Source organism: Hetaerina americana, unplaced genomic scaffold, assembly GCF_022747635.1.
Source record: "Hetaerina americana unplaced genomic scaffold, ioHetAmer1.1.p SCAF_10, whole genome shotgun sequence".
Classification (NCBI taxonomy): Eukaryota; Metazoa; Arthropoda; class Insecta; order Odonata; family Calopterygidae; genus Hetaerina; species Hetaerina americana.
This window is the reverse complement of record NW_027286070.1, coordinates 73,171,152-73,197,947: the sequence shown is the minus strand read 5'-3', so window position 1 is coordinate 73,197,947 and position 26,796 is coordinate 73,171,152. Positions and strand designations below refer to the sequence as shown.

The following is a 26,796-nucleotide window of genomic DNA, read 5'->3' as shown; positions in this document are numbered from 1 at the left end:
AGAAAGGTCGAATTCCTTAAGGCACCTTGATCAATCACCTCTGACTCAATCATTTCACGTTTTAGATGTTGGCCTCAGGAAATCGTCATTTCTCGGAGTCGGATGTCTTATCCACTTCAACCCGCCAAGGCATTAATTACCACCTGTGAAACGGACAAATCCGTATTTTGTTTGAACTACTTAATCAGTTTTACATCGCATTCAAGTAATATAATGATTCAAGGCCTAACAGGTCAAAGTTGTGAAATACTGCTTTCAGGAGGTCTTTACCTCTGCCAGGAGAAAATGGTGATTCTACTACATGATTCTGGCGTTGAGAGTTTAGGGGTGGCGACCGACAGCTCAGGTCATTTGGGACGGAAAGGATGAAGGGTGGAGAGAAACCCGGAGATACTCTTAAAGAAAGACGTCAAGGGGTCCGAAGTTTAACGTCCCACCTGACGAACGGCGTACTCACTAAATCTACCCTCCACAAAGCACCTCAAGTAGGGATCGACATACCACAGAAAAATACTCGACGCCGGGCCATCTGGGTGGGTAGCCAGTACGATAGCCACCGCACCATCTCGATCCCTCAGTGGTGGGGGGGGCATATGTTACGTATATGCCCCTAGCACCATGGTACGTTGCACATATGTGCTGGCATACATATATTCAACGCAGACAAAAATTTTACATATAACATCGCAGTAAAAATTGCCCACGGCCCGGGTTCCAACGATTGGTCTTCACTGTCCTTGATTGTCACCGAATATGAAAGAGTTTTATTGATTTTTAGGTGTATGAATGTGAAAAATAGCAAACTATGCTCGCACATCAATTTATAACAGGGTCACATTTCTATTCATTCACGCAAACTTCTCAAATATGAAATTCAATTTTTATCGCTTTGTTTATTCATTAGATCGCTTTTGCTGAGGGAAAGAGGCAATCCATGAAATGTAATAAGGAATATTTCTGTCTATCTTACGCTAACCAGAGGAAGCTTTCCGTCAAGACTGCCTTGCTTGGTGCACCAAGCCGATGCGTAGGCATAATATTATTGTGGTCGCCTCCGGAAGGGAAGGCGTCGCCAAGGGGATAGCTATTTACGGAGACGCGTGCTTCAAATGTCTCCTGCCCTTGGATCTCTCGGCCCTTTGGCGAAGGCGGCGAATGTGTTTCGTGGGGATTAAAGGGAAATTGGCAATTCTCCGCCGGACACCGAACCGGCTAACCTCAATTAGTTTCGTCCACGATATATCAAGTGTACATTGTTTTCCCATGGAAGCACCCAGTGATACCACATACACTACCGTGAACTTATCATTTTAATTTTTACTGCCATGGCCTTTTTTCACTCGATAAAGCTTTTGAGAATAAAAAATTAAGGGAGAGGGGAAAGACTGGCCGGGCGGTATCTCCCCTTGCATAATATCGCCGCGCATTTCTTGCTTTTCGGCACCCATAAATTGGTGTATGGAATTGTATTAAAGTGACAGCAAAATGTGGCTACAGCTGTTAGGGCAGAGAAAAAATATGGGAGGTACGAGAGGAGAAAAGGTTCTTTAAGACTACCATTTTCCGTAGCCAAGTGGCCCCAGACTGTGTCAAGTGGCCATCGACTTCCGCCTGTGTCAAGTCCGCCTGAACCTGGTTCTTCCCCTAATTACTCTTAATATTTTAATTCCATGGGAGATTATCCTTGTACTCTAACGGTGCACGTTAGTGTATGAGAACGTGCAAGACCACAATTACTACGGATACAATAATAAAACTGACATAATCTCCTCTGGTTTGTCGCTTGTCTGGTTTGTGTCGACTGAGACCGGAAGAGAACTTGCTTTAATATACAACTGTGCTTTTGTATATGCACACATATATACATATATAAATATATATATATAAATATATATATATATATATATATTTATATATGTATTCATATATATGTATACATATGTATATATATATGATTATTATTATTATTATTATTACCAGGTAATCTACCGGTTAAGGTAGGTTTTTCGATGATCACAACTACTAAATAAATAATTTGTGACCCCTAGCAAAACACAACATCCCGCACTATATCAGGTCTACCCTCTTCATCTCTGAGTACTTTCTTCCTCCCTTCATCCCGTTCAACATCCCTATCCTGTCCATTCCCTTTTCTCTTTTGCCCAACATTCTCCCCTCTATTACAGTCTTCAACATCCCACTGCCGGTAAATACCCCCTTCATCCATTTCTCCTGACTCCATAGGATTTCTCCCAAAAAACACCTCTCTTCGCCCACCATACCAAGTACTTCCTCGTTTGTTTTCTTCTCTGTCCATTTCACCTTATCCATTCTTTATGAGTTCTCATTGATAATGGGTGCTACTACTGATTATGTGCACTTTAGGAAAAAATGTCATCTTTCTGAAAATGTCATTAGTTCATCAATTGTCCAATATTATATATTGTGACTGTGCCTTTGGTAAATCGATTGAAACAAAAATATGACGACTATTTGGACACACATCTACGATCAATATCAAAATATGACTCGACAAAATCGTTGAATGAAACATCAACTAGCAGTTTACGATGACATGTGAGCTTTAGACATGTACATTCAATCACGTTTACGTCCGCCATGTTAAATGGAGTCTAGAGGGCAAATTATTTGGAATCGACATTTTGTTTCACCAGGTCACCGTCGATTAGAAGAAGAACCAGGTTCAGAACTTGACACAGGCGGAAGTCAATGGCCACTTGACACAGTCTGGGGCCACTTGGCGACGGAAAATGGTAGTCTTAAAGAACCTTTTCTCATTCTCAAACAACGAGAGGTAATCGTTCACCTGTTCAATGCACACTTCACAAAACTGAAATGTTATCGCATGGCCCACCCCACGCTCAAACGCACAGAATTGGGTTACAGGTCCTCTATTATCTAGCATAGTTCGCTTAGGGGGTCAGCTATCATGAAGTCCAGGACGTAGAACTCTGGTTCATTGACCGGGAGGTTCCGGGTTCGATTCCGGGTGATGCCTCTTGTCACCCTAAGTCTCGCCCAACCGAGGATACCCAGATCGAATCTTCCTGGAGAGCATCTATCACGGCAAGAAACTGGTCCCCTATCCTGGTTTGTGAAGTGTTCACGTCTTAGTATGAGATGTGCGCAACTCTCGGCCATCAAACAAACCTCTGGGTTGATTACTTTGAGTTTTATTCCAAATAACTCACAATTTATCAATGCAGGAGATCATTTCAGTCAGGATACTGGTAAAAATAGTTGCATGGATTGTTTCAGAAGCGTATTCTACGTAGACCGCATCAGTGCCCTGCCGATAGTCACGTCAAACGTTATGTATGTATGTAGCTCTGACAGCAACACTCGAGTTGTTTTTTGTGATAATAAACTGCAGAGGCATTTGAACGAGATGAGAGACTTTGAAATTTTGATACAAAGTAGTTATATCGATATTAAAAACCGTATGGAAAATTGGTTACCTGATAACATGAGAGCTTTCTTCCCAGCCGATTATTCCACTTATCGCAGTGACAGGCGAGATAAACCGAACGAGGTAGACTTTGCCGTAGAAAAATTTAGCTATGAGAGTAAACTGTACATGTTAGGTTATGATAAACTATTTGGAGGGTCCAATCGAGAAAAAATGATCCACCAATAAAGTACTCTTTAGAAACCTCCCGACTCAATTTGTCAAACACCATGCAATTCCCATCCACACATCATTTTACGAGTACAAGCATCACTCAGTGCAATAATTAGAGTTGATATTGTTCTTCCGAGCATTGGTATATTGATAGCACTGATTATTTACCTGTAAATCGTAATTGAAACTTTCATTAAGTCACTGTAAAGCCGAGCCTACTCCAGGTGAACGTGTGTTCAAATCACGATTAATTGCTCAAGAGGTCCATGTACACATAGCTTGAATCTACATATCATTTGTTAATAATTAAAACTAATTGATGATCATTAAATCGGTAATGCGAGCCAAGACTGAATCCCTGAAAACTCTGACCGACTACCGTCTTTTTCCATTAGCCAAGCCGAAATAAGATCAAGAAACTACAAATTACATATATTTTATATGTATATATATGTATACAAATATGCATACATACCCTGTATACATATATACATACATAATGTATATATATAAAAATATGTATCCATTAAATATATATTAAAGAATCATAAACACAGTAATCAACCCGAAGGTCGGTTTGGTAGGTGATGGCAGAGTTAACCCGGTACTAAGCCCTATACGGCGTGTGAAATGCACACATCAGGGTAGGGGGGCCAGTTCCTTTCCTTGTGCCGGTTATGGTTTCCCAGGAAGACCTGGTACCCGAAAAATCACAAAGCTTGGGTGGAGCTGCGGGTGCCCAGGACTTACCCGGGAATCGAACCCGGGAATCGAACCCGGGCCCCTCCGGTCAGCAGTCCAGCGCTCCACCCTCTGGACTACCACGACCCACGTGTGTGTGTGTGTGTGTGTGTGTATATATATATATATATATATTTATATTTTAAGGTAATCTACCGGTTAAGGTAGGTTTTTGGATTGTCACAACTACGAGACAAACATTTTATTACTCCTAACAAAATCCACCATCCTACTCTATATCAGGTCCCTCTTCATCTCCGAGTACTTTCTTCCTCCCTTCATTCCGTCCAACGTCCTGTATCCTGTTCCTTCCCTTTCCTCTTTTGCCCAACATTCTCCCCTCTATCACAGTCTTCAACATCCCACTGCCGGTCAACACCCCCTTCATCCACTTTTCCTGCCTCCATAGGATTGCTCCCAACAAACCCCTCTCTTCGCCCACTATACCAAGTACTTCCTCATTTGTTTTCTTCTCTGTCCATTTCACCTTCTTCATTCTTCTGTTTCAATGACCACGTTTCCGCGCCGTACATAGTTACGCTCCATATCAAAGTTTTCACGAGTCTTTTCTTAACATCCTTGCTCAAAGTCCCTGTCATCAACTCCCTCCTACTTGTAAAAGCCTCTTTGCCTAGCGCAATTCTTCTCCTTACGTCCCTACTTCTTTGACCGTGTTGGTCCAAAACACTTCCGAGATACGTAAACTGTTATACCCGCTATAGTTTTTGCCCTCCTATTTTAATGTTTAGCTTAGACTTTTTCTTTCTAGAAAATCGCATAACTTTTGTGTTATTAATATTGGTTCTCATCCCATACCTGTCGCACTGAATTCCCAATTCACTCAGCAATGATTGCAACCCCTTGGCTGACTGACAGACTAAGGCTTGGTCATCAGCAAACCTAACTGATTTTACGAATTCCCCGCCCACTTTCATTCCTACCTCGAGTTTTTCCCATGCCTCTTTGATCATGTCCTCTACATGCAGGTTGAACAGCAACGGTGATAATGGGCAACCCTGCCTTACACCCCTTCCTAACACTGCCCATCCGGACCCCCGTTTCCCACCCGCACCTGAGCAGTCTGAGACATGTACAGATTTAGGATTAGCCTCCTTTCCCTCCAATCTATTCCTATTTTCTGCAATATACTCATTAGTTTTTCCCAATTCACTCTATCAAAAGCTTTTTCGGAATCTACGACACACACACACACAATAATCAATTCGAAGGTCTGTTTGGTAGGTGATGGTAGATGTCGCCCAGTACTAAGCCCGACGGCGTGTGAAATTCACTCTTCAGGGCAGGGTGTTGATGAAGGGAATACGAGAAGGGTTAAGGAGTTCAAAGGCATGCTGCTGACGGAGGAAAATGTCACACATATTTTCCAGCCAGATTAGGAGCATCAGGAAAGAAATATTCGAGGAGGAAGAGGTGCTTAAGACGGGCTGACCCTAATTATTTCCCATGGTGCAACCTTCTATCTCAAAGTAGTGGTCACCGTTGAAAGTTCATACGTGTGTATGATATTGGTGGGCCTAGAATGGAAGAGTGTTGTATCGTATGCTGGCGACTTGTGGAAGAGGGTGTTTTGCAAAAGAAGTGTCGGAGAGAGGAGAGGTTTTCTTCATGGGAAATCGAATTGTGAGTAAAGCTAAAATCAAATCTCGTCCTTTGTCTGAATTCAGGGAAAGATAATGTTTAAATATAACGGTAGGGATTGGACAAGGGGTTGAAGGTGGCGGTCAACTTAACCAGAAATACGCTTGCTTGAGAAGTCGCGGGAAGAAAGAATTGGTCGACAGGGATATTGGTTTCTCTTTTAAGATCAAGAGCATTTCTAGATGTAGCCAGCTCTGAGGGTTTCGGATGGTATTCGTGGGGTTAGAGTTGAGATATCTTTGTTTTAACCAACTTCAGGGAAACCCTTATGTTTTAGAAAGGAAATGATTTGTTTGTCTCAGAAAAGTTCGGTCCGGTTCAGATTAGTGGAAATGCGAAGGCGTCGGTGTTCGGTGGCCTCATTTGTGTAATCTGTGTTGTTGGGAAAAGTAACGGAGGAACCTTTGTCTGCTGAGGCGATGACGAGACTGGAATTGTTCAGGAGTTTTTTAGGGCAAAAGATTACGAAATTGGTCCGCAAAGACACGTAGGGCTTAGTACGAAGTGAGCTTTACCCTCTCCTATCAACGTAATCTTCGGATTGACTACTTTAGTATATCGCCCATATGTTGTAACTTGCGGGATGCTATTTATCTACGAGGAATTGAGTTATAATTAATTATCTACCCGTGGCAGTGCGTATCAGAGGAGTAATCAAGATAAGTGCCAGAGCATACAACATATTTTATGCCCATCGCAATATTTTTATATATATATTAAAATCCATATCTGCTATCAATCATTAGTTTTATCATTTTAGATAGTCTATCGATTGGAAGTATATTTTTAATGGATCCTGAAAACTTATGCACATATTTTTTAAAGTGGTGACAGGGAGGTCCCCAGGATTTGCAGATCCATATCACTTCACTTCCATCTGTTTCAAAATTTTATAGCACATAATTGTCAGTGCCATAATGAGATACCTTGAATACATTAACTTTTTAAGCAACAACCAACACGGGTTCAGGAAAACCCGCTCATGCGAGGCCCGATTAGGATTATTCGCACATGACTTTTATCATTTGAAAGTGGTAGGCAAGTGGATGCGATATTTTTAGATATTCAATAGGCAAATGCCTTTGATGAATGCCAAATGATAAGGTTCCACGTGGTAAACTCTTTCATAAATTAAAGTATTAACAAGGGTTGGGTTGAAGACTTTCTTTCAGAGCGGGAACAGAGGGTAGTCCTTGACTGCGCTAGTTCCGACAGCGTACGAGTGACCTCGGGGGTACCTCAGGGAAGTGTAATCGGGCCATTGCTTTTCTTGATTTTTGTTCGCGATTTGAACTGCTAGGTGAAAAGTAAGATTAGAATGTTCGCGGATGACACGGTGAATTATCGGAAGATATCTAGAGATGAGGATCGTTTAATTCTTGCACAGGATCTACATGCATTACTACATTGTATTCAAAATGTAGATTGTCATTAATCATAATAAATGTTCAGTGGTAAATAGATTTAAATTATTAACGAAATTTGTTTACAAATTAGCTGGCGTTGACCCATAAGTAGTTGATACGGTAAAATACTTAGGTGTTACGTTCACTGAAGACTTAACTTGGGGGACTCATATACGTAAAGTCTGCGGGCAAGCATATAAAAAATTAGGATTTCTTGGGCGCATTGTTGGCAAGAGTGACTTGAAGGCCAAAGAACGCTGTTACCTTCCTTCCGTCGTTACCTTCCCTTCTTTATTCTAAATGAGGCGAAAGGCCTCATTTAGAATATGTATGCAGCGCTTGGGATCCGATTGTAAAAGGCCTCATTCGGGAAATTGAGAAGGTTCAACGCCGGGCAGCCCGTTTCGTTAAAAATTCTTACGATAAAACGAAAAGCGTCAATTAAAAGGCTTCTGGAGTTGTGTTGGGAATCATTAGACGAAAGAAGATTAAATGCTAGGCTGAACTTACTAAATAAATTCAGATCCGCATGTTTCAGCACCGAGGTCTCGCAAATTATTCGCACTCCAACATGCATTGGTTGCATGGATCATGTATATTAAATTCGGGAAATATATGCCAGAACTAGCCGACTCAAGGACTCCTCCTTCCCACGGACAATACGGGATAGCAAATGCAGGGTTATAGATAGCAAAAATTCCACTCTCAGCGTCTAGGGAATAATTGGTTCTATTCAATTGCATGCACTTTCACTAACCTCGTGTGTTTTGTCGAAAACCTTCCGCATGGCCTCATTAGAAGGCCATTAAATAATGTAGTGCTCTTTACAGTATTGCATGATCTGTATTTTTTGAGTTCCGCCTTCTGTCCCTCGTCTCTCTCCGTGAAGGGGACCCTCCCGCTACCTGCAGCGTCGGGTCACATTCCCTACCCGTGATCATGGGTAGGAGACCGTCATATGTTGCAGGTCCATCTAATAGTGGAATTACACCTTCCTACTTTATAAATTGCCAGTCATGGGATACATTTCTTACTGCATCCTAAGGTGCCGTTGTTTGTTAGATGATAGTATATGTATTTGCATGCGTGTAGAATGAAAGGATTTTTGCAATAATTGATATGTCACTATATATTGATATGTCACTATAGTTTTGCGTGTATGTGTTGATTTTGCATGTGGTATTGTTCCTTTTTACGTCATGTGACCTAACACACGTCCTTGTGGCGGGTTGCGGGGTATTATGTAGATTTAAATAATCCTAACAGTGTTCATTACCGAAATACATTGATTCTAAAGCGTTACTATCACCGAACCATTTTCCCGCCTTACACAACTCTTTGGGTTTATTATAAAATTTGTAAAAAATGCACAAAGAGTTATAATAAATAATAAAATCACCCTATGGCTTATTGTTCGTGAATTTTAATTTGATATAGTATCAGCGTAGAGGTTTGAAAAGTTTCTTTACGTAAAATGAAGAAATTAGACAAGATCGCGGAATTTTTTGGATTCTCCAAAACGAGCAAGCGCAATTTATGAGTTGCATGAGGAAGCGTGTCGCAAAATGGGCGAGAGATGGTTTAGCCTCGCTGACGAGGGAAAGGGGGATAATGCCTACTCGAGATCATGGTTGGTTAGTTTAGATGTCCAGATTGAATTAATCCTCGAATACACGGGACACACTTCTTCAATTGACCGGCCTGCAAATGAAGCCATTACCCTGAAGAGGGGACAATCGCATCGATGCTCTGGCAAAAGGCTACAATACTGTGGGGTCAGTGGTCAGGCCCAACCCCATTTCACTCATTTCCTCTCTGTGCATTTTCATACTTAAATTTGTATTTCCTCAAATGGTGACAAGCAAATGTTTCAAAGTAACCATGTCGCCGACGAGAGAATCAAGGAAACTTGAGGCAATGCCCTTAAGGAAAGGGATTCCTGAAAATTTAAATAAAAAAACGCGAGAGAAACGCGATGTCATTTTGATTGGGTCTGCGCTTCAGCGATGAAGAGTACAGAACAGTTGAGAAGAACCTGATGTCATTTATGGATGGGACCATATTTATTTATTTTTTTGGAGGAACGATGGGTCAAATGCTTTGGATTCCTTTCTGCTTGGCAGCATTCCTACTTGATATACGCCTCAGTGAGCGACGATATTGCTTTTGCATGTTCAATTAGGCCGGGTGAACACTATCCCGCCAGCGGCCAGGGGGGAAGAAATAGAAAAAAAAGCAATGGAAGTTAGAACTCCGCGTGAATGGTAAGTTCTTCCTCCCAGAGGTTTGGCGCGACAATAAGCGACTGTTCTGAGCCATCGACGCGCCCGCCATTGGTCCATCCGGGCGCATGCGCTGTTCGTTGTGTATAACGAATTTCCGACGGGAGCAGTAAGAAACAGGATTTATCGCGAAACCAAAACACAGTGATGCCAATTATTTTCACTCGCTCCCAAGTGACATCTCTCAGGGATCGCCTTGGCCATTGGGTGCCATACGCGCAGCCTGGTACGCTTTATCGATTTCAGTTTATCTTTTGAAATGTAAGGCGCACGTTTAAACATAGCTTCCCACAGTTCGTGTGTGCAAGGTCTCCATCGATGCATACCTTGTTGATCAAGCATGCTAATCTCTCCGTCTTTCGTCGCTTGTGCTTCGGCAGTCGCTACGTCTGTCCACTTCCCTCCACCTCCCTCCCACCTCCAGCAGTCGAACGCACGACGGGATGGTGGGTGGACGACTTTTGATGGAAAGATACTACCGGTTTTGACAAAAGAGACTTCATGTCCATCGCTCTTTATCCCAGACCCAAATACCCAATGCAACTGGTTTGGATCATGCCCGTGTCCACTCTCGGACGTCAATCGGCCCACACATTTGGCTCGGGAGGTCTTTCGCTTCTTCATTTTGCTTTCCTTTTCACTGACATTTCGTAACATCCGAGTCCTATCTGGGCGGTGATTGTCCGACTTGGTTGTGTGAGTGGAAAGTGAAGAATTTTAATAAATTTCATCCCTCGATAATTATGGAACTAATATTGTGGAGTATAAGCGTCATGATATTGGATTATATTTTCCTAAAATATCAGCTCGACCAAATTGTTTACAATTTGGACCTCGTTGTCAAATGCGCTTCTTTCTACATCTACTTAATTCTCCTCAAGCCGCTGCAAGGGCGTGTGGCGGGGGGTGTTTGGACACCACCCGTAATTAAGAAAGAAAAAAAACCACATGCAAAAGCCACAAATTATACGATCCACAAACGAAACATGGCATAAATTCATGCAAAAACCCTTACTCCCCACACACACGCAAACACACTAATTACCAACTAACATACACATGCACCTACAAATATACCTGAAGTATTGGCAATGTTTAATTCTGTTCCGACTTTTAAATTCAATGTTTGTAATATTTCTAAAGTGACTTCGGTTTCTTACTATATTATGATTCCTGATTGTTCGGGGAAAGAATGAGTATTTGTATCTATCTGAACTGGAATCTATCAACGCCAACTTGAAAATAAATCACATTTAGAAGCTGGAGATATAGCATTCGCAGCCACACATCCTTTCGGTAGCTGCAGGCTGTGATGTCTATTTACAATAAAGTACTACACAATTAAAATTGTAACCATATATTATTATATCAACCACAAATTACTACATTGAAGGTCGTGCGTAAAAATATCTTCTTCTGCCATTTTTTTAATTGGCTACTTTAAATTGGCAGGTTGACAAATCAAGATTTCAGCCGGTATTAAGAAAAGTTTGGTTTATCCGCAGACTTCATCTCCTATGAAACACAATTTCTTACGACATTTCTAAGAAATTTTAAGAAATTCACATTGGATCGTGAATTTTTCCAATAACTCGATTCCATGTCGATTGGCGTGGCCTTTCTTGACATCTTTCCTGCTGCTCGCCTTGTTACTACATCTGCTCAATATCCTGCAAGCCTCCGCAAGGGTTTAAGGTGGGAGGTGTTAGGACACCACCCGTAATTAAGAAAGAGAAAGAAACCGCATGCGAAAGCCACAAATTTATACCGTCCACAAACAAAACATGGCATACATTCATGCAAAAACACTTACACCCCACACACATGCAAACACACGAAATACCAACTAACATACACATGCACCTACAAATATACCTGATATCTTTGCAATGTTTAATTTTGTTCCGACTTGTAAATTAAATGTTTTTCATATTTCTAAAAGGACTTCCGTTTCTTACTATAATGATTTCTGATTGTTCGGGGAAAGAGTGAGTATTTGTATCTATCTGTACTGTAAATCAATCTCCTTCTTTGAGGTCTGATCTATCCAATTAGTGCGGGGCCATTCTAATTCCTTTAGTGTCATTATTAAATTCGTTTGTTCTTAACCTTGCTAAAAGTCTAAGTTTCGCCTGCTCTCTTCGTATCTCAACTGACCCACGGCATAAATCCACTAAGAGACTCGTGCTCACTCCCATTTGTGTTCTTATCATAACAATTTTTAACGAATCTGGCGGATTCTCTGACATGATCTACTTCTTTTCGGCAAATTTTCTCCCAAGGATCCCAAAAACTTGCGGCATATTCCGATTGAGGTCTAACTAGAGCAAAATAACACCTCACTTAAACTTTCTCATTACAATGCCCCACAACACCCGTTTAATGACGCCGAGTTTCTTTAAAGCGAATCCGCATTAATCTGCATACTAAGTACATATCGGAGTATATACATCAGGGCCTAAACTTCGGCTAAGCCATGTCTCGCTCGTGTCAATCGAGTTACTCATTTGGAAAACGTCCAATTATTCCGAGGATGCAATTGGCAACTCTTGAGACGGGATAACATGTAGGAGAAGCGATAAATAGCGGAGGTGATGTCACTCCGCATCGTTCAACTGTTGTCGTCGATGGATCAAGCCGGAGTGCCCATGGTTTTGGTGTTTTCGCAATGGTTGACCTGTTGAATGCGACAGAAATAAGACAGCGGTGAGAAGGAAATATAAATTGCGCGCAAAGAAATCCCTCTGGTGCTTATTGAAAGCGAATCTCTTGGCATTGGTCGCATTGAGAAAATAATACTAATGTTTATTACTATTAGCTGCTCATGTAAAGTTTCTCGGCGATCTGATCGCATAATGATATAAAAGGATTAAATTTTAGTGATGGTGTCGGGGGAAAGTTTTCAGGGCGGGCTCTAATTGCGTGGCGCGACATCGAGTTGTCCGACCAACCGCAGAACTAGCGTTCGACGTATCTGCAAATATGGTGATCTAATCTTCTGTCTACGTCTTCATCGTATACTTAAACCTAAGCTCATCGGTAATCTGTGCTCTAAGGGAGAGGGAGCTGGGTGCTCCGACCTGAAGTCATAAATGATCTACGACCTAAGGTCGAAGGGCACGACGAAGGACTTAGACTGGCCAGGCTAGTTTTTCCACGACCTGCCTCAAATACCCAAGGAATGAGCTAATTCTCATTCCTTGAGCTGTTCCATCACGGCCAAGCTTTCCCAAAAAATATATTCTGGAAGTCGACGGACCGCATTCTTGGCAAAGGTGGTCAACGGTAGGCCTTTTAGACTAGAAATGATTTCTGCATCGTTATCTCCTCCCTTTACGGACCCTTTGGATTAAAATCGTGTCATACCCGCAGTCCTCTTCTGTCCAAGAACACGCTTCCTTTAAGTGAAATGGGAAGAAAGCCGACAATCATGCTCACCTACAAGACTGCTTGAAAGCCACTGCCAGGCTCCGTGGTTTGGGGGGTATATTACACCAGACATGTTGCATTGAAATTGAAGTTTGCTTAAATTTCAATTACCAATGAAAATATCAAAAAATTCAAATGGTCGAAATAACAGTTCACAACAACAACAATCTGATTAAAAAGGGCAGATCAAAAAACGGCTACCAACAAGGCTTCTTAGGGTGACTCCTGTCTTCGCGATGTCATTATTAGTTGTCCTGATCTCTTATAATTCATGGCTAATGACATCTTAAATAGTTTATTTCTGAAACTGATCTCCCTAATCTTACTTTCACGATTGCCGACCCCGGTGGCGGCGGGGTAACGTCTTCGTCTGCCATTCCAAGGGTCGTGGGTTCGATTCCCGCCTGGGTGAGTTTTCCTCCTCCTAGGGCTTGGGTGTTTGAAAATGTGTCCATTGTTATCGTTGTTAATAATTCGATGTGAAAGCCAAAATGTGCTGTTTTCGAACTAATACTGAATAAATGTATAAATAAATAGATATGCCATACCAAAGAGAAGGCATTAGAGAGAGAGAAATTTAAAGAGAGGTGTTATTTTGTTCTAGTTAGATCTCATTTGGAATATGCCGCAATATAATTTGGGATCCTTGGGAGAAAATTTGGCAAAAAGAATTAGATAAAGTCCAGAGAAAATCCGCCAGATTCGTTAAAAATTGTTATGATAAGAACACAAGTGTGACAGGTCTCTTAGGGGAATAAGGCTGGGAACCACTTGAAGTGCGGAGAGAATTAGCGAGACTTAGACTTTTAGAAAGGTCCAGAACAAACGAGTTTAACTATGACACTGAAGGAATTCTAATGGCCCCACACTACTTAGGTAGATCAGACCACAAAGATAAACTAAGGGAGATAGATTTCAGCACAGATAGACACAAATACTCATTCTTTCCACGAACAATCAGAAATCACAATAGTAAGAAACCCAAGTCACTTTAGAATTATTAAAAACATTTAATTTACAAGTCGGAACAAAATTAAATATTGTAAATATATCAGGTAAATTTGTTGGGACATGCGTATGTTAGTTGGTAGTTTGTGTTTTTGCATATTTGTGGGTTGTAAGTATTCTTGCATGAATGTATGCCAGCTTTGTTTGTGGACTGTACACATTTTTGGCTTTTGCATGCGGTTTCTTGTTCTTTCTTAATTACGGGTGGTGTCCTAATATACCCCGCCACACGCCCTTACGGCGGCTTGCGGGGTATTAAGTATATGTATTTATGTATTTATGGGTTAGTATTAAAGTTTAATATCACTGCAAAGTGACCTTCTAACGAATGCAAGACATGCACTCTGCATTCTAACCTTTGGTCCGTGAGCAATTCCCAACCTAGGCCCTCTAATACTCTAGGTATGCCGATAATTTCATCATATCATTGTGCGTAACTAGCTCCTCTTCGCTTGACACGATCCAATTCGGTAAGAAAACCGAATTCTACTTCTACGAGTATCGTCAGCATATTGCAAATGAGTCCTATCTGGATGAAGATGGCGTTACTCTCCTTTTCTATCTCTCTCGTCACATGCAGGCATGGGTAGAAATCCCAGAGATTGGATGAAATAGATGAATTGATAGGTTCGGAGGATCCCATTTAGGTTTTAGATCCTTCAACAGCATATAAGAGATTATATCGCAGCACCTTCTTAAGCAATTAATCCCATAACACGCACAATATTCTTTTCTGAGACGAGATTCGAGCACGCGGCCTTTCGACATCCAGGCCGGTACCAATCTAGTTGCTGCCAGTCGACTAAGGAATGCTCTTATCTAACTTGGATGAGTACTTATACTCAAATTTGGGACATCGTGCCTAATCGTGTTCCCGAGGAGAGTATGGGACCTCACTCTAATCACTAATTGACGGTATTATTTCAGATTTGGAGGAGGCAGATTTTACAACGCTCCCTGCGATTTATCAATCCGCGATCTTTAAGGCTAAATCCAAATCTTTAATTGTGAATCTTGGAGAATTAAATCGTAAAAATACCCGTTGAGTTAACTGATGACATTTAGCGAAAAACTATCTAGAATAGGAAATGCATGACCTATCTCGCGTTGATTGAACGCCAAAGGTGTATATGAGCTAATCGTAAATATAATTAACGCAAATGTTGTATCAGCAAGATTCATTCCATTGACTCCTTCATCGGCTGCCGTTTTCTGTTGAAACGTGTATGAGTTCCCGTACGTCTGCAGAGTATGTTCCGTATATCGTCTCTATCACCCTCTACCCTCAACTGTAAAACTCAAAACATGCGTCGATTTATGTTTCAAATAGTAAGTGAAATGCAAGGATGATGGAGTGGTGACCTACTTGTGCGGAGCGATCGGCCACTAACCAGGGGTCAATGGCACAGGGTCCCTCCAGATGCCTGAGAAATACCTTACATCTACATCTACTCAATAAACCGCAAGGCGCTACAAGGGCGTGTTGCGGGGGGTGTTAGGACAACACCCGTAATTAAGAAAGAAAAAAAACCGCATGCAAAAGCCACAAATTTATACAATCCACAAACAAAACATGGCATAAATTCATGCAAGAACACTTACACATGCAAACACTCAAACTACCAACTAACATACACATGCACCTGAAAGTATACCTGATATCTTTGCAATGTTTAATTTTGTTCCGACTAATAAATGAAATGTTTTCAATATTTCTAAAGTGACTTTTTGCTTTGGACCTAAGGGATGTATGATTTTCTGAGTGCTGGAATGTTACTCTTATCGGAAACCGCAAGTGACTCCGGTTAAGGAACTGTTCCCCCTCTCCAGAATGTTTCCCTGATCTCGGGACCTCGGTCGGGCGGTGTGCTCCAGCCTCGACTCTCGAAGTGATCTTAAGGTGGAGCGCCGTTTGGTTTATGAGCGGCTCTTCAATCGGTTGATACGAAGACGTAAGGCGGGTTTCCCTTTCGTGGGCTGTGACCTTGACGTGGTGGAAGGCCTCGCGCGTTCCATTGACCCCACGAGCTGTACTGGCGGGATCAACAACGATTGCCCCCGGCAGAGCCATCCATGCCAAAGGGGTCGAATATCTGAGCCAAGCGATGGGTAGTTCGCCCAGCCTCAGTTCCTCCGACGGCTTCAAAGGTTTACCACCCCAATGGTGCGACCGTTTGGGTGACGGTGTCACGTCAAGAACACTGTTGTGGAACGTAAAGCGGAGCCATGTCAAATACCTTACGTATGATAACTTCGGACGAACACAGGCTGAACGGGGAGGAAGACAAACGTTGAGATTTAGACGAGCTGGCCGAGGAGAGGGAGGTGTAGTGTGGAAATCCGAAAAAGGCAGAGAACGTGGATGGAGGCTATATTGAAAGGTATTGAGGTATACTTAAGGCCGTGATAGGAGGGAGAGAGTCGGGAAAGCGGGGTTTAGAGGAAGGACGAGAGTGGACTTCCTAGACAGCATGAAAGCAAAGTTACAACGTCATTAAGAAAGAAATAATATTGCTACGAAAGAGGAGATCCTCGATATACTTAGCATTAAATATTTAGATATTTGAGGCCGTGTTAAACCTAAGGAATGAACGTGTAAATAAGGAATGTTCCCTGCAAGTTATGCGCAATTTAAGCGAAGCAATCCGCGACAAACGCCTAGATTTGTGGAAGAACAAAAATTGGTTTTTGCACCATGACAACGCCCGTACTCACACATCGTTACTTGTGCGCGAATATTTGGCCAAAAGTAACACACCAATAATGCCGCAGACACCGTATTCCCCAGATCTGGCCCCCAGTGACTTCTTCTTGTTTCCGAAACTGAAGAGGCCCATGAAAGGACGACGCCACACGCTACTATTGACGAGATAAAAACTGCATCGAAGGAGGAACTGAACAAGGTCACAAGAAATGATTTTTTGAAGGTCTTCGAGGATAGGAATAAACGTTGGCACAAGTGAATAATATCTAATGGGGATTACTTTGAAGGGGACAAAATAGATATTCATGAATAAATAAATTATTTTTGAAACACGACACAAAAGTCGCGATACTTATTGAACAGACCTCGTAGTGTGCGGAATTTGACTGAAAGAGGCCTTATTCGGAAAATTGAGAAGGTTCATCTACGTATACATAATGCCCCGCAAGCCGTCGCAAGGAGGAGTAGCAGGGGGTGGTATGTCACTAGCCAATCTTAATACACTCCCCCTATTTCCTCCTGCAATAAGAATGCCCCTGATCCACCAAAAACGGCGTGGAAAGGGTACGACCCAACACCAATCATGCAACATGCCCACATATATTTACGAATATAACATGGTTAGCAGCTATATTCTACATAATGAGGGCAAGAAAATACGTCAAAAGAGGACAGGCACACATTTAATTCAGACACTTATTACCGGTTAGTAGTATTCTACGCATTCCGTATGGACAATTCACAAATGAAATTGACTTAATGTACATATTTTCATCGCCGGGCTGCCCATTTCGCTAATAACTCTCACGATAAAACGAAAAGCGTCACTGAAATGCTCATGGAGTTGGGGGTGGGAATCGTTAGAAGAAAGACGATTCAATGCTAGGCTGAACTTACTAAATAAATTTAGATCCGCATGTTTCAGCACCGAGGTCTCGCAAATTATTCGCACTCCTACATACATACATTGGTCCCTTGGATAATGCATATAAAATTCGGGAAATAGATGCCAGAACTAGCCAACTCAAGGACTCCTTCTTCCCACGGACAATACGGGATAGCAACTACAGGGTTATAGAAAGCAAAAATTCCACTTGCCACCCTCAGCGTCTAAAAAATAATTAGTTCTACTCAATTGGATGTACTCTCAATAACCTCGTGTGTTTGGTAGTCAAAACACTTTCTTTCCGCATGACCGCATTAGAATGCCATTAAATAATGTAGTACTCTTTACAGTATTGTTTGTTTGTTCGGCCTTTTATCTTTGTAAGATTTCCCTTCCATCCCTCGTCTCTCTCCGTGGGGGGGGGGGCCCTCCCGCTACCTGCAGCGTCGGGTCACATTCCCTACCTGTATCTGTGGGGGAGGGGACCATTGTAAGTTGCATGTCCATGTGGTAGTGAAATTTTGCTTCTTACTTCTCAAATTACTTGCACGTTATTGGATAATTTTTTTACCATATTCTAAGTTTCATTTGTTTGTTTGTTGACAGTTTATGAATTTGTAGGTAGTTGAATTGAAAGGTTTTTTGCTTGAATGTATGCGCCACCACGTGGCGTAGGTGTGCATGTATGTGTTGGTTTTGAATGTGGTTTCGTTCTCTCTTCTACGGGTGATGACCTAACATCCCCCGCCACACGCCCTTGCGGTGGGTTGCGGGGTATTACGTAGATTTTGACTTTTTCGGCTGTCTTCTATTCCGAACCTGGTTTTGTTAGATGTGGGGAGAGAGAGAGAGAGATGGGTGTACCATGGGCGGTGACCCATCACCTTCGAAGTTGCCACTCTTTTTTAAGTTGGTGGCATTTCACTTCGCCCTTGGTGTAGTGCAGCCTCTGATACCAATATCTTCTATTCACCACATTACACACGATTTCAACTTATCACTCCCCCTACGACCTATCAGGCAACCCTACTCCTCCATGATAGTCCCTATTTTATTTCTATGGTAAAATCAGGTCCGTCAACAATTATAAAACTAAATTTCGTCTTCGGCTGATGGAAGATTGCAAAAGAGGCTCGGGGTTTGTTGACGGGGGGGGGGGGGGGGGGGAAGGAGGGCAAATTATGTACCAAGCAATTTTCTTTCTGCTTCGGACATATCCCTGCTGTGGTCCTTCCGAGATAATTATTACCATCCACGACTGTGTTGCCATTATATTTCTACTTTTGAGTCGGTGTAAAAACTTTTCAAGGTCACTCGAAGCAATTCTTTTGCTCCTGATGCAGCAAAAGCGGTCGCGCCATATTTCATATTGGAGTGGTTGGGAAAACCGAGTTGTGACCGATAATTGGCGGTCGACTGTCCATGAAAAAAAATATATTCTTTTATTTCCAAAGAGATTGATTGTGTCAAATCCTCCACGTCAGCATTTTAAGAAAAAACGGAAAAAATATCATTGAAACCAAGAAGAATTATCAGTTGTTTAATTTGCATTGAAGTTTAGAGTGGTCGAAACAAAAAATTGTTTTATAAAAAAATATCGCCAGGACACATTGCCTGAAACACATAATGAGGAGAGAAAATAAGGAGAGAGAAATATACAACGGATAATTCTAAGAACAAAATTTGAGAATGGAAGTTGTGAAGCGACAAGAACCATTACGAGAAAAAGCAGGGATTAAATAGGCAATACAGAAGGGAAATATTATTCCCCCTCATGGGCGGCCGAAAAAAATGGGTAAGAATACGCCGATCAAAAGAATATATGACTTCTTTGATCAAAGGCCAAAACAGCTCAACTGACAGGAATCAAAGGAGACTCGCCGGATTGAAGCAGAATTGAACTAAGGAGAAGGAAGAGGAATTCTAAATGAACTCCTGGAAAAAATCACAACTTCCAGGGTTTCCAGGTGAAGATAAAAGAGGAAATAGGTCGGATATTGACAGAAGAAAAGAAGAGCGACGCAGAGAAAGAATGAAAATAATGGAAAGATATTCGTAGAAAGGAGAAAGGACGCGAATATAACGCGAATAAAAGAAAATAACTCTCCAAGTGGCCCATTGATGGCTAAATCTAAGAAAAATAAGCGAAATTTCTCATCCAAATCCTTAGGGTTCCAAAAGGACATGTGCTGGTATTATTATCATCGTTATTTCTAAAGGTGTGGTCCACTTCAAGGTCAGAGGCTCCACTCCACAGAGGGCCGGTCTGTTTCAGTCGCTCGCCCATAGGAGCGCTTCTATCGCGGCCCGATCCAACCAATTGTTGGACAGCGGGAGTTTAAACGGAAGTAGTTTCGGGTGCTAAGGAGTTGTCGAGAAAACAAAAAGCATTAGGCTGACATTAATTATTCGTCGGCCAATACTTGGACACATTTACATTTATTTATATACAGTGACTATTTGGCGTCAGGTTTTAGTCTTCCAGACTTCAATCAAAGGAAAAGATTTCATCCAACCTTTGATTTTGTTCTTCACACCCTCGACACAAGCATCATGGCACCTCATACCATTGGCTTCAACCAAGGCTTCTCGTATTAATTCATGATTAATGAGCGAAATCAAGATTTAGTAAAATAATCAATGCTTTGTCATCCTAACACCCCCCCGCCACACGCCCTTGCGGCGGCTTGCGGGGTATTATGTAGATGATATCTGAACGACCTTTACATGGAAAATAATTCCAGACCACAAAAATACTTAAAACACACACACTTTCAAAAATGGTATTGAGAATGAAGAATTACAGTCTCACGGAATTGAAGACGGCAACTGTAATTACCATTTCGCGTAAAAGTGTACGAAAATCTTCGTTTTGTTCACGCATTTCATTTAACCTTCCCGTTCAGCCATGCTATAAGAAGCAGGGGGCCTGGGAAGACCTGGGAGGACCTCTTGGGGCCCCACACCCTATAGGGAGGGCGGCGCCCTCTGATTAGGCCTCCTTTCCTCTCCTAATCCCTTCCTAGTTATAGTAACTGGTTCCATGTAAGTTTTATTGTAAATTACAAGTTTCCTGTTATTTGTATCGTAAGTATTATCGCAAATCAGGTTTCTGGTTCTGGTTACTATGGCAACATGACAACAACTAATCGCGGTTGGATCCATGCTTTCTTTTACTGGTTTCCATGTTTCCTCTTCATGATAAATGCCAGAATTTAACTGAAATAGTTAATTAGAAATCGTGAAATATTATCTCTCAATTATAAAATACCTGACAATTTAAATGTCGATGATGTACTTCTTGCAGTTAATTCTCCTTCGTGGGGAGATCTTAAGAGTACGTGCAGTTTACGACAAAGCACATCCGGGCTTGGTCTCGCACAAATCGCGGAGATGATGTTCCGTGGTGTTATTGAAAGTGACAACACCCAAATAATTACAACAGCCAGTTCCTCAGGATATGGCAGATGTCTTTGTCATGACAGAGCTGATCTCCGAAATTTGCATCGCATCTATGCTTTAATCGAGGGGGCGTGTGGCGGGGGAGTCAGTACCAACCTTCTTTGCGTTATTTAAGTAATGATGATCGTTACGTTCGTATGTTCGGAATATCGGATTATAATTAGGGTACTCGATCACATTGCTTGTAAGTATTCATTATTAGGAAAACGTTTAGTGCCCGCAATGAAAATAGAAGGTTTTGACAACAGATGCTGACGCGTTTAATATGCCGGGGTTGGTCCAGGTTGGTGCCTCGGCTAGTGCCCTTGCTTCCCTCCCCGAATTGGACCCAGGTTCGTATCCCGGCGAAGGAGTTAGGATTTCTCAGTTATATCCTGATCCCTACCAGGAATGTTATGTGGAGAGCTCACTTCAAGTGGAGTTCGCCGTCCGTCGTATGGGACGTTGTATTTGGTGGCCCCTCGGCGCCGCCCTTTAACACATGGCTAATGCCGGCACCAGGTTTCCTTTTTCCTCAAAATTCTACCTCTTCTGATTTTCCCAATTATCCATAATGTTCCAAATAGTTTCAGCTATCGGTCGGTTGTCTCCCCTATGTGCTATTTAACCTCAGTTGTGATCGTACGAGGAAATATCGAGCATTTACGTGCGTATGTGTCATATTGGAGTCTACGTCCCGTCTATTCACGAGGTGTGTCGATGCTATGAACCTCTAATGATTCCTGAGGCGTCAGCAGAAAACCTGAAAGCTCCGTACCTATTCTTCCGACAGCATGAGTCCTGTCTGCTCTCATATTGCGCGAATGCTAATTACCTCGGTCTTCTAAGACCCCTAAAAAATTAAATTCGTCCTAGAAGGGAATTTCTTTTACTTTCAGTTTCTCTTTCTTTATTTTCGACCTGAATAGTCGCAGCTCTATAGCGGATCAACCATGTCCTTTTCTATTCCTAGGGTCCTCCCTATTTTGAGGTATCAATTTTTTTAAACAGAAAGATATTGGTATTTTTATTAATTAGTGTACTATTTTAAAGCTTGAACATTCTCTATTTGTCCACGTAATTGGTGTTTCGATCGATGGATTTTCGTAGGCGCTGGGGCGGTTTTTGTATTCCCATGTCATTCCAGCTCGCCGTCATGCTGTGGAGAAAGCGTCGGACCGGCCAAACATCCACTTGTGATCCGCACATGATATGGTCGCGCAAAAATAAATCCCTCCTTTTCATTACAATTCTAATACATGAATTTTAATCATTCATCGGTAAATTTTTCCTCCATGATCATTGAAAAGTAAGCATTATCTATATTTCGCCATTACATAAAGCCCGACAAAACAGCGATGGTTGAAGGGCCTTTTGAGACATTTCGAAAGAGGGAGTGTTATTCAAATGGCTATGATCGCTCGGGTCGAGCTGTCCCGTTCAAGGTCGCTCGCCGTAAGTTCAACGCTTCCAGGATGCCTAGCCCGGTTCTTCAAGATGAGCGGGCAATGAGTGACAATAAAACTAAAAAGCGAAAGCAAGGAAAGTCAATAAACACATCACATGCGAACATTGCATCATTATGAAACTATCTTAAAGAAAAATTAATAGTAACAATATCCACTTGATTTCATTTTGTGTTCACTAATAACTTGAAATCAAAGCGTAGATGATTTAAGCAAAAGTTAGCGCTTTTAGTGTCAGTAGGATTCAAATTTTTGAAATCGATTGTTGTAGTTCCGATCATTATCGATTAATGTGGCCAAAAGAGGCATCGTCAATTTCAAGTTTCGTTATCTATCGCCCGACTTTTCCTCTCCGAGAAAAAGCGGTAAAGTAATCTTAATCTTCAAGACTTGGAAATGACCCTACTATCTGCGGGAAGTATTTTTCCCGCTCGCACTCCGATGCGTGTATCCTCTCGATAGTATTCGAGCGCCGCCATGTCCTTACTCAACTCTGGTCCAGCGTTCACGCCTATGAAGTTAACCCCTTGGAACAACAGACTGGATGGTGATGACGACGCCGGCCCGACGCCCAAGTCACCCACCCCGACTCGACACGAAAAGTCAGCCGCAGGCTTAATTGTCTCCCAACAAATGATTATATTTTCGGCCTCGGTGGCGGCGGGGTAACGTCCTCGCCTACCAACCCAAAGGTCGTGGGTTCGATTCCCACCTAGGTGGTTTCCCTCCATCTAGGGCTTGGTTGTATGTGATTGTCGTCAAATGTCTATAATGTAGGGTTAGGTGGAAGAAGGGACTATTAGTCCCAACCTCGCCCAATTAAGTCGATAAATATATTTAAGTCGATAAATATATATTTCGGAAAGGCTTTCGAATAAACATGGGAAATTGCCTTAACTGCAAAATTCAAATGTTGGAATATAAAAATATAAATTAACTGCTTTTTGTGGCGATTTTTAGTCTATGTGGGCGACCGTACTCTTTCATCTCATGTCCCGCATTGTTTTTTTTTTACCTCCTATGACCCACACGTCGTGAAGTTAAGGACTTATGCGCTCGGTTCGGCACGCACCAAGGGGAGGAGAGGGTCGGCGATCGTGGCACACCCCACAGACGCCAGCCTCGGGAAAACGTTCAAAAGCAGCTTCGCGCCTCAGACATATAAATAGACCAAAACCCGGAGGTGTGCAAATAAACAAACAAACACACACACACACCCCCCTCCCGGAAAGCACAAACGAGTACACTTGGAACGAAAGCACAAACACTGCCTCACTCTCTCCTCCGCACGTAAACAAAAATGAATCCAAAGGCCGCGCATCTGTGGGCGGCTTCGTTCAAGACTCAGAGCTGACATGACACGACGACCTCACGCGACGGCGCCGATACGAAATGGTTACCAGCGCCACATTACGGTCTCATTCCGCCATCAACTCACCCCTCCAAAATCGCAACCGATATGTCCCCACACATGAACATTAATCGCCCTACATTCACTAAAAATTAAATGCTCATTTTTTTCTCTAATTAAAATCAGAACCGACCTCAGTGATCCAGCCGAAGATTAGTTTGATCGTTATAGCGGACCATCCTATTTCATGTCGAGTTATTTCCCTGTGGTGTCTGCGGTTTCCCTTGAATAACCGCCGCCCGTATTGTCACACAGTTTGGGAGAAGTTGGGTGTGTTTAAAAGCCACCGTGAATCGAACCCGGGTCCTAAGGCTAACAATCGAACTGTCACTGCATCCTACCACTGGGCTGCCGCCACGCCCCTTTTGAAAAGTATATTCGCGTCGAAATAGAATATTCCAAAAATAAGCCGACTCTTGAACTCTCCTGCGTCAAGTGGTGTATGTATACTCAAAGGAGTCGACGCCACGCCCCATCTCTCGCGCACCGATGAAAATATGGGGATCGAGATGGTGCGGGGGCTAACGTACTGGCTTCCCACCCTGAGGGCGCGGGTTCAAATCCCGGCGGTGTTGAATATTTTTCAGAGGTATCTCGATCCCTACTTGAGGTGCTTTGTGGAGGGCACTTTGAGTGAGTACGGCGTCCGTCGGATGGGACGTTAAGCTGCGGACCCCTTGGCGCCTTTCGTAAAGAGTAGGCTAATGCCGACGCCGGGTTTCTCTCCACCCTTCATCCTTTCCTGTCCATCCCCTATGGCGCAAATGACCTTAGCTGTCGGTCGCCTCCCCTAAAAACTACTACTACCCGATGAAAATATGTTCGCGCCAATTTGCACGCCACCGAAGCAGTTTCCTAGAGACACGCCTGGGACTACGCCTGCCTGACGACTGCTGCATATTAACTTCGTGAACATCACTCGCCCGTTATTCTATCCTTTTCTCTCAGTCGTTCATTATTTATGGAAAATAATATAATAGGAATTTCATGCAGTGAATTAATTCCTAATCATTGTTCCCTCCAGAAATGTCTTTAAAAAAATAGACGAAAATAGTAACCATTCACTTTTCTAACATCACATGCGTTATTCGACTGAATTTAACAATAAACAGGAAAACCATACCAACTGCATTAATTGAAAACATAATCAACACATAAACAAGAAATAAGATTCTATAGATAATTTTTCGATATCAAAAGAGTACACCCATTAGTTTGGCTATTTCGTCCAAACCAAATAGCCCAAAGGGAATTAATATCAGTCCATATGCATTCCTTTTCCCAAAACGCGCAGCTCTCCTATTAAAAGCTTTACCGACTCCACATAACTCTTATACCGTCCAATATCGTGTTTTTCAAACAGAAAAATAATACCATCATTGGACATGGAAAACCCATCAACTTAATATTATTCTCATTTCGCCAACATTCGGGGGCCTTATATCAACTAAAAGAAATAAAGAAGATGCCCATTGAACTATGGAATGCAGTTTTGCATCATGGATTGAGGTTAGCACAAAAGCTTCAATTGAAGGCAACGAGCTCATTTGAACCCCACGGCATCATGCCTTCTTCCATTGTGTTCGCTCGCTGTCAATTGAGCGCTCGTCTCGGTGGACCCCCGCCCGCCAGAACGGCTCCGCGCACCAGTCATTGACGCGGAACAACACGATTGCACTTCCGGCTAAACGCCGTCAGCGGGTTGCGGGATATTACGCCGATGGCGAAGCGCAAGTCGTAACCTTCACATCTTGACGCAAAACATTGGGGGAATCGCACTAACTAGAGAGGTGCTATTTTCAGAGCCGGATACAAAAATTCTCTGAAAAGTTCCGAAAGTTAAAAATAAATCCCGAGTTGCCGGTGCGAATCCCACCGGATCCAGAAGGAAACACTCGCGATGGTCATCCGTCACTCCGGGCGGAGTCTTTCGAGAGCCACCCAAAACACTCACCGCGCGTCTCCGTGTCGCGGACCGTGCACGTGACATCGCGGAACACCAGCGGACCCTCCAGGGGCCGGCTTCGTGAGCGCATGGCTGCCGTCCGACGTCCCGCGACGGAAGTTTAGAAGGGAAACTGCACTGGCTTTGTGACGATCGAGGACTCAAAAACCCCGTCCGATCGGCGGCGATTGACGGGGCGTGAACCGACGGCGCTCCCTGGTGGTGTGGGCGGCTTCGCCCGCAAGCGGTTCCGTCCCTCGGTCGGGGAGAGTGGCGTCGGAGCGGGCGGGAGCTGTGGGGGCGAGCGACGACCGCGGACTGCCGAAGCCATATGGACGCACTTATCTCCTTTCCCTCCCACCGCACGACTCGAGCCAACCCCTCTCCTCCCCTCATCCGCCGAGGGAGGCGTCGGATGCCTCAAACCTATCTCCCTTCCCCTCCGCCCGCCCTGCCGTTCCCATCGCTCGGCCATCTCTTCCCCCTTCCTCCTTGGTTCCATTTTTCCCTCGCTCTCACGGTCCCCTTCCCGCCCACGAAAGGGCTTCCCGCCTCCCTTCCTCCTCTCCACACCCTTGCCCGCGGTCGTAGAAGCCGGCCGTCATTAATGATGGTCCCTCCGCTGCCCGGGACAACGCTAGAAAACAGTCGCTCGCATGGTCCAGGGTGACGTGCCATGCCTAGGAATTCGGATTGGCCTCAGTCGTGGATACTGTCAAACAGGGATCAGCTGGTCGATGATTTGCCATGCGACCTGACCTCATCCGTCGGATCA

At 43.1% G+C, this 26,796-nt stretch overlaps 1 protein-coding gene across 1 annotated transcript in view; it reads right to left on the bottom strand.

Annotated features, from left to right (window-relative positions):
* The window catches only part of LOC139699204 (ATP-binding cassette sub-family G member 1-like), a 90,076-nt gene extending 63,740 nt beyond the window's left edge, over window positions 1–26,336 (bottom strand). Inside the window, exon 1 of the mRNA XM_071598166.1 lies at window positions 26,031–26,336. Within this exon, the coding sequence (XP_071454267.1) occupies window positions 26,031–26,112 (82 nt within the window). The 5' untranslated portion in view covers window positions 26,113–26,336. The remainder of the gene's footprint in view (window positions 1–26,030) is intronic.
* Between the last annotated feature and the right edge of the window lie 460 nt (window positions 26,337–26,796).